The 13,371-nt window shown below is 41.1% G+C and overlaps 1 protein-coding gene across 11 annotated transcripts in view; it reads right to left on the bottom strand.

The window, feature by feature from the left end:
* Window positions 1-13,371, bottom strand: part of LOC109253721 (P2R1A-PPP2R2A-interacting phosphatase regulator 1-like) — a 106,699-nt gene that overhangs the window by 73,514 nt on the left and 19,814 nt on the right. For 10 of the 11 annotated variants that reach the window (XR_008418399.1, XR_008418400.1, XR_008418402.1 and 7 more), the window contains one exon: window positions 6,155-6,223. The exons of the other annotated variant lie outside the window; for it this stretch is intronic. Coding sequence is in view for 7 of the 10 variants with exons in the window: in XM_019426927.2 (XP_019282472.1) it covers window positions 6,155-6,223 (69 nt within the window). In the remaining 3 variants the exon portion in view is untranslated. The remainder of the gene's footprint in view (window positions 1-6,154; window positions 6,224-13,371) is intronic. 11 annotated transcript variants of the gene reach the window in all.

Here is a 13,371-nt window from a genome sequence, read left to right as displayed (position 1 = left end):
TGGATATATTATCTAGTTTTAATTAAACCGAGTTCCACAAAATAGACAAGTATCTTAACAAGATTACTATAAAGAAATGTCGGACAGAAGATTCATAATACAAGTCTAAGCAAGTGACAGGGAGGTGACAAAGGTGGCGCTTGTGCTACTCCTAGCCCAGCACATCACCTTCCACCTTCTTTTGAAAACACAATGCTGAACTAGTCTCTGTCAAGGAGCTGGCTAAAATAATTTGAGGTCACGAACACTACTAGAAATATGGAGCCATATTCCCTCTCAATAATGACTCATAATTAATAAAATACATTTTAAAATGTCCTAAAAACATCATTTCGTCTTTATCTCATCCTTTCTGTATTTGGGTTGCTCATATATTCTATGACTCACGTTACATACCAGCTTGGAAGTACATACCCATAATGTAAATACAGTTTACATGTACTGGAAGGATGTGCTAAAACATTTTGCACTGATGCAGTGTATGATCAAAAGAGCTTAAATATTACCGTCTATATAAACAATACACGTTATGGGTAGTCTGGAATAGAAGAGTGGCGTGAGTTGTGTGAATGAAAATTTGACCTAGGCCCTGAAAGTGGTTTAAAATCTGGACAAGCAGAGGGTGGAGGGGAAGGCATTCCAAGCAGAAGGAAGCATGTGAACAAAAGCTTAGAGGAGGGAACGAACATGGCAGGTCTGAGGGGAGTGAAACAGTTTGACTGAAACAGTTTGTACTGAGAAGCGATGAGAGCTAAAACTGGAGAGGTAAAATAGGGCCAGATTTCTAGGATTGTAAATAATTGAAGGGTTGGGACTTAAAGAGTTTGCGCAGAACACCATAGTTGTTAGGACCACAGGCTTTGGAGCCAAATAGAACTGGGTCGAATCTGGGCTGTGTAACTTTTTAACTGTCAATCCTAGGCAAGTGAATTAACCTTAGCCTCAGTCTCTTCATTCATATGAAGATGATAATACAAACTGAGGCTAACGAAGTGGTTGTACAGTTGTTATCACAGCGCCTGGCAACCTATGTGAGTAAGTGCTCGCTACAACCTAGCTATACTTAGTCTTACTCTTATTCAGTAGGTAATGGGAAGCCACTATAACTTTCTGCACAGGGGAGAAAAAGGTGAAAATGATGTCTCAGAGAAGTGATCTTGCTGTTGGTTGTGGAAGTCGGATTAAACTGACAGAGATAGGAAATCTCTTAGAATATTTCTACAGTAATCTGGATGGACCCAAGGGACAGAAGGAAGTGGGAACAGAGAGGATGTGTCAAGGAAGAATTAATAGGATTAGATGCCTAATTAGATACAGTAGAAAAATCAGGAAGAACTGAAGGTGAACCTAGAGCTTTGAGTTCTTTTGATGTCATTATGGAAAGTGAGGGAAATTGGGAAAGGAAGTTTAAGAAGTTAGTCTTTAAAAACAATGGAGTAACAGTAAACCTTTTCAACAAAATGTAAAGTTAGTATAGTCCTTCCACCTAATACTGATGTAGACGTTTTCCTGTAGTGAGAAGCTCAAAGTACTTTGTAATTTACTCAACGACCAAGAGCAATTTTTCCCAAAGTAGGACAGGATTTTGCTCACTGTTCCGTTGGAAGTTGGAGCATTACCCAACATCAGCTATTTTGAAGGTTGTTAGTAAAAGCAGGTTGACTCTTTTATCATTTATATCTTGCCTGTTTCCAAAATGGATATGAGATGCTTATAATGAAGTCTGATTGTTAAAATAAGGATAAAAAGTCAAGAGGGGTACCTGGGTGGCTCAGTTGGTTGAGCGTCCGACTTTGGTTCAGGTCATGATCTCACAGTTCGTGAGTTCGAGCCCCACATCGGGCTGGCTGCTGTCAGCCTGTCAGCGCAGAGCCCGCTTCAGATCCTCTGTCCCCTTCTCTCTGCCCCTCCCCTGCTTGCGCTCTCCCGAAAGTAAATAAATACTAAAAAAACAAATCAAGAGCCACATATCTCTGAGGGACAAAGAGTGCTGTCTGCTAGAAACCCAGGTTAAGGAGAGTTGTTGCACTTGAGCACTGAACTTAGCTTTCAGCTTTTTAGGATCCAAGGTAAAAATGGAAATGGTGAGCTACCCACTGTGCTCTCTGAAGGTGAGTATGCCTGAAAGATTTTGGTTGCCCGGTGTCGGCACAGGGCTTAACAAATGCTTGCTGAAAGAATGAACAATTTGTGAGTTAAGGTCAAATTAAATTTCCTTTAAAACAAGTTAGGCTATTCCCTTAAAGAACATCTCTTCATAAAAAAGACCAGGTACTTAGTAGGTTCCAAGGAAGACCGAAAAACACAGAACAGAAATCTAATGCCGTTGCTTTCCTAGACTAGAAGTGGTAGCAGAGTCCATAAGACAAAGTAACTGTGAAACTGTGATAACTGATATTGTCCTTGTTAAAATCATGCCCTCTACTCCAGCTGGCACGATGTTTTAAATGGCTGCATTTCATAAAGTTCCCTTACATTTGTGTCTAAACCCAGCTTAATTTATCCAAACCAGCTGAGATAAAACAAAGACTATAATACATGGTGCTAAAGTTTACATCTGTGAAGATATAAATAGGAGAGATGCTAGAAATGCAGAGGTAGTGTGCAAGTAGGGAATTAAACTGATGTTACTTAAGGTACTGCAGAAAAAGTCAAGTTCTTACTAGGTATCGATGATTTTATATCCTATTTGACAAGTCAGGAAATAAATGTAAAATTATAGAACCATATACCATGAACAAACTGTTATGGGTGGAATAGTGTCCCCCTAAAATCCATATGTCGAAGTCCTAACCCCCAGTGCCTCAGAATGTCACTTTATTTGGAGATAGAGCATTTGCAGAAGTAATCAAGTTAGGACCAGGTTATGAGGGTGGGCCGTAATCCAATATGTCCTTATAAAAAGGAGAAATTTGGAAACAGACAAATGTGTAGGGAAAACACCATGCGAACATGAAGATGGCTATTTATAGGTCAATGAGAGAGCTTGGAACAGATCCTTCTGTCACAGCCCTCAGAAGAAGCCAATCCTGCCAACACCTTGATCTCAGACTTGTAGCCTCCAGAGTGGTGAGAAAATACGCTTCTGTTTGGTGAGCCCCCTGTGTGTGGTACTTTGTTGTGGCAACCTTAGAAAACGAATACACAAACTATTTCAGCAGCGCGGTAACTTATGTTTAGGGCTTTGGTATAGGGAACTAAAAGCCGAGTGCTTCCAAACCTCTTGAAACATAAACTCAATTGGTATTAGGAAAGGAAAAGTTACATGAAAAGAATAGTTCCTAGGGGCGTCTGGGTGGCTCAGTCAGTTAACTGTCCAACTTTGGCTCAGGTCATGATCTCGCAGTCTGTGAGTTTGAGCCCCGCGTCTGGCTCTGCGCTGACAGCTCGGAGCCTGGAGCCTCCTTTGGATTCTGTGTCTCCCTCTCTCTCTGGCCTTCCCCTGCTCACACTGTGTGCGTGTGTGTGTGTGTGTGTGTGTGTGTGTGTGTGTGTGTGTTTCTCTCAAAAATAAAAATTAAAAAAAAATTTAAGAAAATTAACTTCCATGGTAATCATCTCACAATACATAAATCAAATCATTACTGTACATCTTATACTTATACTGTATACTTATACTGTACATCTTATACAACCTTATATGTAAATTACATCTCAATAAAACTGGGGGGTGGACAGAAAATTAACTTCCAGCTTCATTTTCTCAAGCTCTCTAATACCTAGAAAACAGCTAACAACCCCTGTAGAGAAAAAATTACCCATTAGCTGCCTACTAGGAAAGGGGCAACTTAAACCACACATCTACTTAAATGTTGACCCAGGACCTAATATTGACTTGGTATGTGTGCTTATTTTTTTTTTTAAACGTTTATTTATTTTTGAGACAGAGAGAGACAGAGCATGAACGGGGGAGGGTCAGAGAGAGGGAGACACAGAATCTGAAACAGGCTCCAGGCTCTGAGCTGTCAGCACAGAGCCCGACGCGGGGCTCGAACTCACAGACCGTGAGATCATGACCTGAGCCGAAGTCAGACGCTCAACCAATTGAGCCACCCAGGCGCCCCAAGTATGTGTGCTTATTTAAAAGTAAAAGAAAATTTATTCAAATCAGTTTATAGGAAATACAGGAAATAAAAGGACATATTAAACAACATCACACAGAAGCAGAATCAGAATGTAGGGTAGTCTACATGACAAATGGCCTGGTTTCTTCAAAAAATAAGTGGCATGAAATAAGAACAGGAGGAAAGGCTATTTTAAATAAAAGAGATCTGAGAGATCATAGTTGGAACATGTTTGAATCAGCAGAAAAGATACTTTTGGGAATAATGAAATTTCAACATAGACTGGTTATTAGATGACAATACAGAATAACTTAATTTTGCTAGATGTAATGATGGCATTGTGATTATGTAGGAAAAAAGTCCTTCTCAGAGATTCATACTGAGTGTTTATGGGTAAAAAGATATCAGGATTTACTTTCAAGCATCCTCCTTCCCAAAAGGTTAATAAGATCAATACTAAAAAGAAGCCATAGTTAAAGCATACACATAAAGAAATATGCAATTTAAGATATGTGTAAGGGGGTGGCTGGGTGGCTCAGTTGGTCGAGTGTCCGACTCTGGCCTTTGGCTCAGGTTATGATCTCACAGTGTGTGAGATTGAGACCCTCATCAGGCTTTGCACTGACAGTGTGGAGCCTGCTTGAGATTCTGTCTCTTCCTCTTCCTCTGCCTCTCCCTCGCTCATGTTCTCCCTCCCCACTCAAATATTTTTTAAAAATATTTTAAAAATTAAAAAAAAGATATCAGACCATTAAGTTGCTGAAAATAAGTCTTAATTTTCCATTCAATCAGTACCCAGATTGAAGTATTTCTGTTTTCCCATTTAATTCACTTTCTACTTGTGTTTCATTTTAAATGTTTATATAATGTATATTCTGTCACTATGGAAACAGAGTGCCTTATGATTTATATTACAAACCAATTAAATTAATCTTGATTTCAAGCTTCATAATCAAATAGCAACATGTAATCAATTTCTAAATATTGGTCTCATTTAGAGGAAGCAACAAAGCAAATTGCACAGATAAACCAGAGGTCATCTCACCTACTAGTTTTAGGCTCTTTTGAATTTCTAAAATAGCTCCATACTCACAAAGACAAAGAATGTTTTATCTACTAAAAAGTAAAAGAATCTTTTTACCATACTATTTTGCTACTGGATGATAAACTGGACCTTAGGGAAGTCATGGCGTGAGAGGGCGAGAGGGAAAGGAAGCAGAAGTTGGAATCCTAAACACCAGGCTCATGAGATATTTTGGCTTTTTTGCCACTGAAATAGGGAAAGGGTAGCTGGAAAGGAATCCAGTAATTTGGGGCTAAATCTGGCTCTGATAGTCACTAACCCTGGACATTGGGTAAATTACTAAATTTCTCCCATCGTTAGATTCTGATCTTATAAGGTTGTTGCGAGATAAAATGAGACCACACACGTGAAGTACCTGTTACAGCACTAAGTGAATAATAAGTGCTCCATAACAGTTAAGCCCCTCTTGAACAAAAGTCTGCTTGTAGCTGGGTCAGAAAAATCCCACCACCTGTGGAGGAGTGGGGATTTGATCTTTTGAGCTCTGTGGCTAATCTTTGGATAATTAAAAGGTTTAACTGTATTAGGCGTTTGCAATTAAACACACACATGCACACACACACACACACCTGCACAAAACGTAAGCCAGTGAAGTACAATGTGTCCCTGAACTCAGATCACTAAGAAATGAACACAGAACGATAGCATAAAGGCTGTTCATCTGTCAAAAAATTTCATCTGGCGGTTTAAAAAACACCATGATAACTATGGTTATTATGAACCTAAAAAATTAATTTTTCTAGATAGCATTCCTTTTCTTTGAGAGCTCTGAAAGAAGCCAGATTCAAGGTAGAAGAATACACTGCCTTTCTGGAATCTATCAGTTTATAACCCGAAGAAATACAGGACTCCATAGTTGCTTTTGTTTTAGAGGAACCATTCCTGGAATTAAGAACAGAATCACATGTGACCTCACTTGGAATTACTGAACCCTAGGTATTTTTCTAAAGAAAAATAAAGTTTCCTTTTTTTACTGAACAGCTATGAGTTTCGAAAGTCTTCTTACCTGTTTGATTTGGTGAAGGCGACCAAAGGAAGCATGAATAGGAATGGGAACGGAAGAAGGTGGCAAAAACTGAAATTTAAAATATAAAAGTCAATACCCAAAACTAACATAACATTGTTAGTTACACTTCAATAAAAAATAAATAGAAGTCAAGCTGGCTTTAATGTTGCTGATTAATTATTTCTTTGAAAAAAAATGTTAAAGCTTATTTATTCTTGAAAGAGTGAGCGAGGGAGGGGCAGAGAGAGAGGGAGACACAGAATCCGAAGCAGGCTCCAGGCTCTGAGCTGTCAGCACAGAGCCCGACATGGGACTCAAACCCACGAACTGTGAGATCATGACACGAGCTGAAGTCGGATGCTTAGCCGACTGAGTCACCCAGGCGTCCCTTCTGATTATTTCTAAACATGAATGAAGTCAATGTTGAATTATCTAAAGTATCTGAGTGTCTAATCCATGCTAGCAACAGTATTCGTTAAGTTTAAAATTAAAGAAATAATAAAAAATCCCACTGACTCTTGACTGAAAATTATAGTAATCAAAAGTCTATATACATCAAAACAGAACAAAATAACTGTTAACATAAGAAATACAGAGCAGAACATCAATAGAACATTTTGCTTCTCTCTACCTTTGCTCTCCCAAGGCACTAGATCTTAAAATCACCTGATTTTTTCTTGCCAGTTTTGCCTTGCAAAAAACAAACAAAAGAACCCTATCCAGTATCTTGGAACCCAGATGAGAAAAACATACTTTCATAATACGGAAGGACTTAAGGCAATCACTTCCAAGTAGCCCAGCACATTTTACTCTTGCTTGTTCAGATACGTGTTGTCTAGACTACTTTTTCCCTTTCTGCCTTATCTCAAAGCTTATGAGGACCCACACAAGAGAGGCATGAAAGAATGGAGGGATTTAAAGCTAACTGTGAAAAAGAGGCTTGCAAATTACCTTTAGAATTCATTTATCCATTCTCCCTGTATCCTGGTTAGTCCTTAAAATGCCGGATAATGAATCTACCATATCTTACTTCTACATTATATCTCAAGAGCACACTGAGCTGTGAATTTGGAAATACTTGATGAGGTAAAGCACTGTGCTAGGCCCTGAAGACTCAAAGGTAAATAAAACATTTTCCTATCCTTGAGAAATTCAAAGTGTAGGTAGGGAAAACTAGGCCAGTGCCAGAACGAGTTATGATAAGTGAGAAATCAAAGCACAGAGACTATATCTCTGCCTGGGGTCCTAGGGAAGGCTTCCCAGAGGAGGGCAGGGATTCAGTAGAGAAGAGGAAGCAGGGTATTTCAGGGAGTGGGAAGAGACGGGAAGAGATGCTTAGACAGAGGCATGTTTGGCGAACAGAGACATTCAGGGTGGCTGCAGTTTGGTACACGATAGAGCATGAAAGGAAGCAAATTTGGGGAACTTTGGCTGCAACCAGATGGTAGATTCTGGACTTTAGCCTTTGAGCCCAATAGGAAACCTAAAGCATAGGTCCTTCTGAGTTCTTCAAACCCAGAGGTATTTTAAATGTTTATTTATTTACTGAGAGAGAGTGTGCGCACACACGTGTGTGCCCGACGGTGGGGGAGGGGAAGAGAGAGAGGGAAAGAAAGAAAGAGAGAGAGACAGAGAGAGAGAGAGAGAATATCCCAAGCAGGCTCTATAATGTCAGTGCAGAGCCCGATGTGGGGCTTGATCTCATGAACCATGAGATCATGACTTGAGCTGAAATCAAGAGTTGGACACTTGACCGACTGAGCCACCCAGGTGCCCCTCAAAGGTATTTTAAACAAGATCATATCTGTTTTGGAAAGGCAACCCTAGCAGCATATACATAACAAACTGAGAGTGGAGGGACAAGGGAGCAGAAGCAGGATCAAACACCAGGTAAAAGATGAGAGTCTGAATAAAAAAGGATGGGAGAAGAGGAGGCGGCAGACTGGGGAAACGATCAGAAAGTGAAGAGGGGCACCCGGCTGGCTCAGTCGGTGCAGCGTGCAACTCTTGATCTCGGGGTTGTTGAGTTCGAGCCCCATGTTGGGAATAGAGATTACTTAAAAATAAATTCTTTAAAAAAAAAAGGAAAAAAGAGTGAAGAGCTGAAGACCAGCCCGAGGTTCCTAGCTGAGACCTATGGGTGGGGGGTAGCCAGGAAAGGGAGTAAGAAGAGTGAGTTGGTACATGGGGAGAAGATGTGTGCTCAAAGAGAGTGTGTTGGACAAATGTTTTATGAAGTAGTACCTGGTCTGAATTTTTATTCCATTTAAAAACGTATCATACGACTTTTTAAAGGAGCATATTACCTCACTAGTTAAATTTTGCTTAAGAAAATATTAAAACCAGAGATTGGAGGGAAGATGGCGGCGTAGGAGGACGCTGGGCTCACCGCGCGTCCTGCTGATCACTTAGATTCCACCTACACCTGCCTAAAGAACCCAGAAAACCGCCAGAGGATTAGCAGAACGGAGTCTCTGGAGCCAAGCGCAGACGAGAGGCCCACGGAAGAGGGGAGGAAGGGCGGCGAGGCGGTGCGCGCTCCACGGACTGGCGGGAGGGAGCCGGGGCGGAGGGGCGGCTCGCCGGCCAAGCAGAGCCCCCGAGTCTGGCTGGCAAAAGCGGAGGGGCCGGACGGAGTGTGTTCTGACAGCAAGCGCGACTTAGCGTCTGGGAGGTCATAAGTTAACAGCTCTGCTCGGAAAGCGGGAAGGCTGGAGGACAAAGGGAGGGAGAGCTGCTGAGCCCCCGGACGGCAGAGCTCAGCTTGGTGGGGAACAAAGGCGCCAGCGCCATCTCCCCCGCCCATCCCCCAGCCAAAATCCCAAAGGGAACCAGTTCCTGCCAGGGAACTTGCTCGCTCCGCGCAAACACCCAACTCTGTGCTTCTGCGGAGCCAAACCTCCGGCAGCGGATCTGACTCCCTCCCGCTGCCACAGGGCTCCTCCTGAAGTGGATCACCTAAGGAGAAGCGAGCTAAGCCTGCCCCTCCACCCCCCGTGCACCTTGCCTACCCACCCCAGCTAATACGCCAGATCCCCAGCAACACAAGCCTGGCAGTGTGCAAGTAGCCCAGACGGGACACGCCACCCCACAGTGAATCCCGCCCCTAGGAGAGGGGAAGAGAAGGCACACACCAGTCTGACTGTGGCCCCGGCGGTGGGCTGGGGGCAGACATCGGGTCCGACTGCGGCCCCGCCCACCAACTCCAGTTATACACCACAGCACAGGGGAAGTGCCCTGCAGGTCCTCACCACTCCAGGGACTATCCAAAATGACCAAACGGAAGAATTCCCCTCAGAAGAATCTCCAGGAAATAACAACAGCTAATGAACTGATCAAAAAGGATTTAAATAATATAACAGAAAGTGAATTTAGAATAATAGTCATAAAATTAATCACTGGGCTTGACAACAGTATAGAGGACAGCAGAGAATCTCTTGCCACAGAGATCAAAGGACTAAGGAACAGTCACGAGGAGCTGAAAAGCGCTTTAAACGAAATGCAAAACAAAATGGAAATGACGACGGCTCGGATTGAAGAGGCAGAGGAGAGAATAGGTGAACTAGAAGATAAAGTTATGGAAAAAGAGGAAGCTGAGAGAAAGAGAGATTAAAAAAATCCAGGAGTATGAGGGGAAAATTAGAGAACTAAGTGATACACTAAAAAGAAATAATATACGCATAATTGGTATCCCAGAGGAGGAAGAGAGAGGGAAAGGTGCTGAAGGGGTACTTGAACAAATTATAGCTGAGAACTTCCCTGAACTGGGGAAGGAAAAAGGCATTGAAATCCAAGAGGCACAGAGAACTCCCTTCAGACGTAACTTGAATCGATCTTCTGCACGACATATCATAGTGAGACTGGCAAAATACAAGGATAAAGAGAAAATCCTGAAAGCAGCAAGGGATAAACGTGCCCTCACATATAAAGGGAGACCTATAAGACTCGTGACTGATCTCTCTTTTGAAACTTGGCAGGCCAGAAAGGCTTGGCACGATATCTTCAGTGTGCTAAACAGAAAAAATATGCAGCCGAGAATCCTTTATCCAGCAAGTCTGTCATTTAGAATAGAAGGAGAGATAAAGGTCTTCCCAAACAAACAAAAACTGAAGGAATTTGTCACCACTAAACCAGCCCTACAAGAGATCCTAAGGGGGACCCTGTGAGACAAAGTCCCAGAGACATCACTACAAGCATAAAACATACAGACATCACAATGACTCTAAACCCGTATCTTTCTATAATAACACTGAATGTAAACGGATTAAATGCGCCAACCAAAAGACATAGGGTATCAGAATGGATGAAAAAACAAGACCCATCTATTTGCTGTCTACAAGAGACTCATTTTAGATCTGAGGACACCTTTAGATTGAGAGTGAGGGGATGGAGAACTATTTATCATGCTACTGGAAGCCAAAAGAAAGCTGGAGTAGCCATACTTATATCAGACAAACTAGACTTTAAATTAAAGGCTGTAACAAGAGATGAAGAAGGGCATTATATAATAATTACAGGGTCTATCCATCAGGAAGAGCTAACAATTATAAATGTCTATGCGCCGAATACCGGAGCCCCCAGATATATAAAACAATTACTCATAAACATAAGCAACCTTATTGATAAGAATGTGGTAATTGCAGGGGACTTTAACACCCCACTTACAGAAATGGATAGATCATCTAGACACACGGTCAATAAAGAAACAAGGGCCCTGAATGATACATTGGATCAGATGGACTTGACAGATATATTTAGAACTCTGCATCCCAAAGCAACAGAATATACTTTCTTCTCGAGTGCACATGGAACATTCTCCAAGATAGATCATATACTGGGTCACAAAACAGCCCTTCATAAGTTTAAAAGAATTGAAATTATACCATGCATACTTTCAGACCACAATGCTATGAAGCTTGAAATCAACCACAGGAAAAAGTCTGGAAAACCTCCAAAAGCATGGAGGTTAAAGAACACCCTACTAACGAATGAGTGGGTCAACCAGGCAATTAGAGAAGAAATTAAAAAATATATGGAAACAAACGAAAATGAAAATACAACAATCCAAATGCTTTGGGACGCAGCGAAGGCAGTCCTGAGAGGAAAATACATTGCAATCCAGGCCTATCTCAAGAAACAAGAAAAATCCCAAATACAAAATCTAACAGCACACCTAAAGGAAATAGAAGCAGAACAGCAAAGGCAGCCTAAACCCAGCAGAAGAAGAGAAATAATAAAGATCAGAGCAGAAATAAACAATATAGAATCTAAAAAAACTGTAGAGCAGATCAACGAAACCAAGAGTTGGTTTTTTGAAAAAATTAACAAAATTGACAAACCTCTAGCCAGGCTTCTCAAAAAGAAAAGGGAGATGAACCAAATAGATAAAATCATGAATGAAAATGGAATTATTACAACCAATCCCTCAGAGATACAAACAATTATCAGGGAATACTATGAAAAATTATATGCCAACAAATTGGACAACCTGGAAGAAATGGACAAGTTCCTAAACACCCACACTCTTCCAAAACTCAATCAGGAGGAAATAGAAAGCTTGAACAGACCCATAACCAGTGAAGAAATTGAATCGGTTATCAAAAATCTCCCAACAAATAAGAGTCCAGGACCAGATGGCTTCCCAGGGGAGTTCTACCAGACGTTTAAAGCAGAGATAATACCTATCCTTCTCAAGCTATTCCAAGAAATAGAAAGGGAAGGAAAACTTCCAGACTCATTCTATGAAGCCAGTATTACTTTGATTCCTAAACCAGACAGAGACCCAGTAAAAAAAGAGAAGTACAGGCCAATATCCCTGATGAATAGGGATGCAAAAATTCTCAATAAGATACTAGCAAATTGAATTCAACGGCATATAAAAAGAATTATTCACCATGATCAAGTGGGATTCATTCCTGGGATGCAGGGCTGGTTCAACATTCGCAAATCAATCAACGTGATACATCACATTAACAAAAAAAAAGAGAAGAACCATATGATCCTGTCAATCGATGCAGAAAAGGCCTTTGACAAAATCCAGCACCCTTTCTTAATAAAAACCCTTGAGATACGTAAAGATCATAAAAGCCATTTATGAAAAGCCCACAGCTAACATCATCCTCAACGGGGAAAAACTGAGAGCTTTTTCCCTGAGATCAGGAACACGACAGGGATGCCCACTCTCACCGCTGTTGTTTAACATAGTGCTGGAAGTTCTAGCTTCAGCAATCAGACAACAAAAGGAAATCAAAGGTATCAAAACTGGCAAAGATGAAGTCAAGCTTTCGCTTTTTGCAGATGACATGATATTATACATGGAAAATCCGACAGACTCCACCAAAAGTCTGCTAGAACTGATACATGAATTCAGCAAAGTTGCAGGATACAAAATCAATGTACAGAAATCAGTTGCATTCTTATACACTAACAATGAAGCAACAGAAAGACAAATAAAGAAACTGATCCCATTCACAATTGCACCAAGAAGCATAAAATACCTAGGAATAAATCTAACCAAAGATGTAAAAGATCTGTATGCTGAAAACTATAGAAAGCTTATGAAGGAAATTGAAGAAGATATAAAGAAATGGAAAGACATTCCGTGCTCATGGATTGGAAGAATAAATATTGTCAAAATGTCAATACTACCCAAAGCTATCTACACATTCAATGCAATCCCAATCAAAATTGCACCAGCATTCTTCTCGAAACTAGAACAAGCAATCCTAAAATTCATATGGAACCACAAAAGGCCCCGAATAGCCAAAGTAATTTTGAAGAAGAAGACCAAAGCAGGAGGCATCACAATCCCAGACTTTAGCCTCTACTACAAAGCTGTAATCATCAAGACAGCATGGTATTGGCACAAAAACAGGCACATAGACCAATGGAATAGAATAGAAACCCCAGAACTAGACCCACAAACGTATGGCCAACTCATCTTTGACAAAGCAGGAAAGAACATCCAATGGAAAAAAGACAGTCTCTTTAACAAATGGTGCTGGGAGAACTGGAAAGCAACAGGCAGAAGGTTGAAACTAGACCACTTTCTCACACCATTCACAAAAATAAACTCAAAATGGATAAAGGACCTGAATGTGAGACAGGAAACCATCAAAACCTTAGAGGAGAAAGCAGGAAAAGACCTCTCTGACCTCAGCCGTAGCAATCTCTTACTCGACTCTCACCCAAAGGCAAGGGAATTAAAAGCAAAAGTG

This window comes from Panthera pardus, unplaced genomic scaffold (assembly GCF_024362965.1).
Source record: "Panthera pardus isolate Hobbes unplaced genomic scaffold, ASM2436296v1 HiC_scaffold_27, whole genome shotgun sequence".
NCBI classification, from domain to species: Eukaryota; Metazoa; Chordata; class Mammalia; order Carnivora; family Felidae; genus Panthera; species Panthera pardus.
This window is presented reverse-complemented; position numbering and strand designations above follow the sequence as displayed.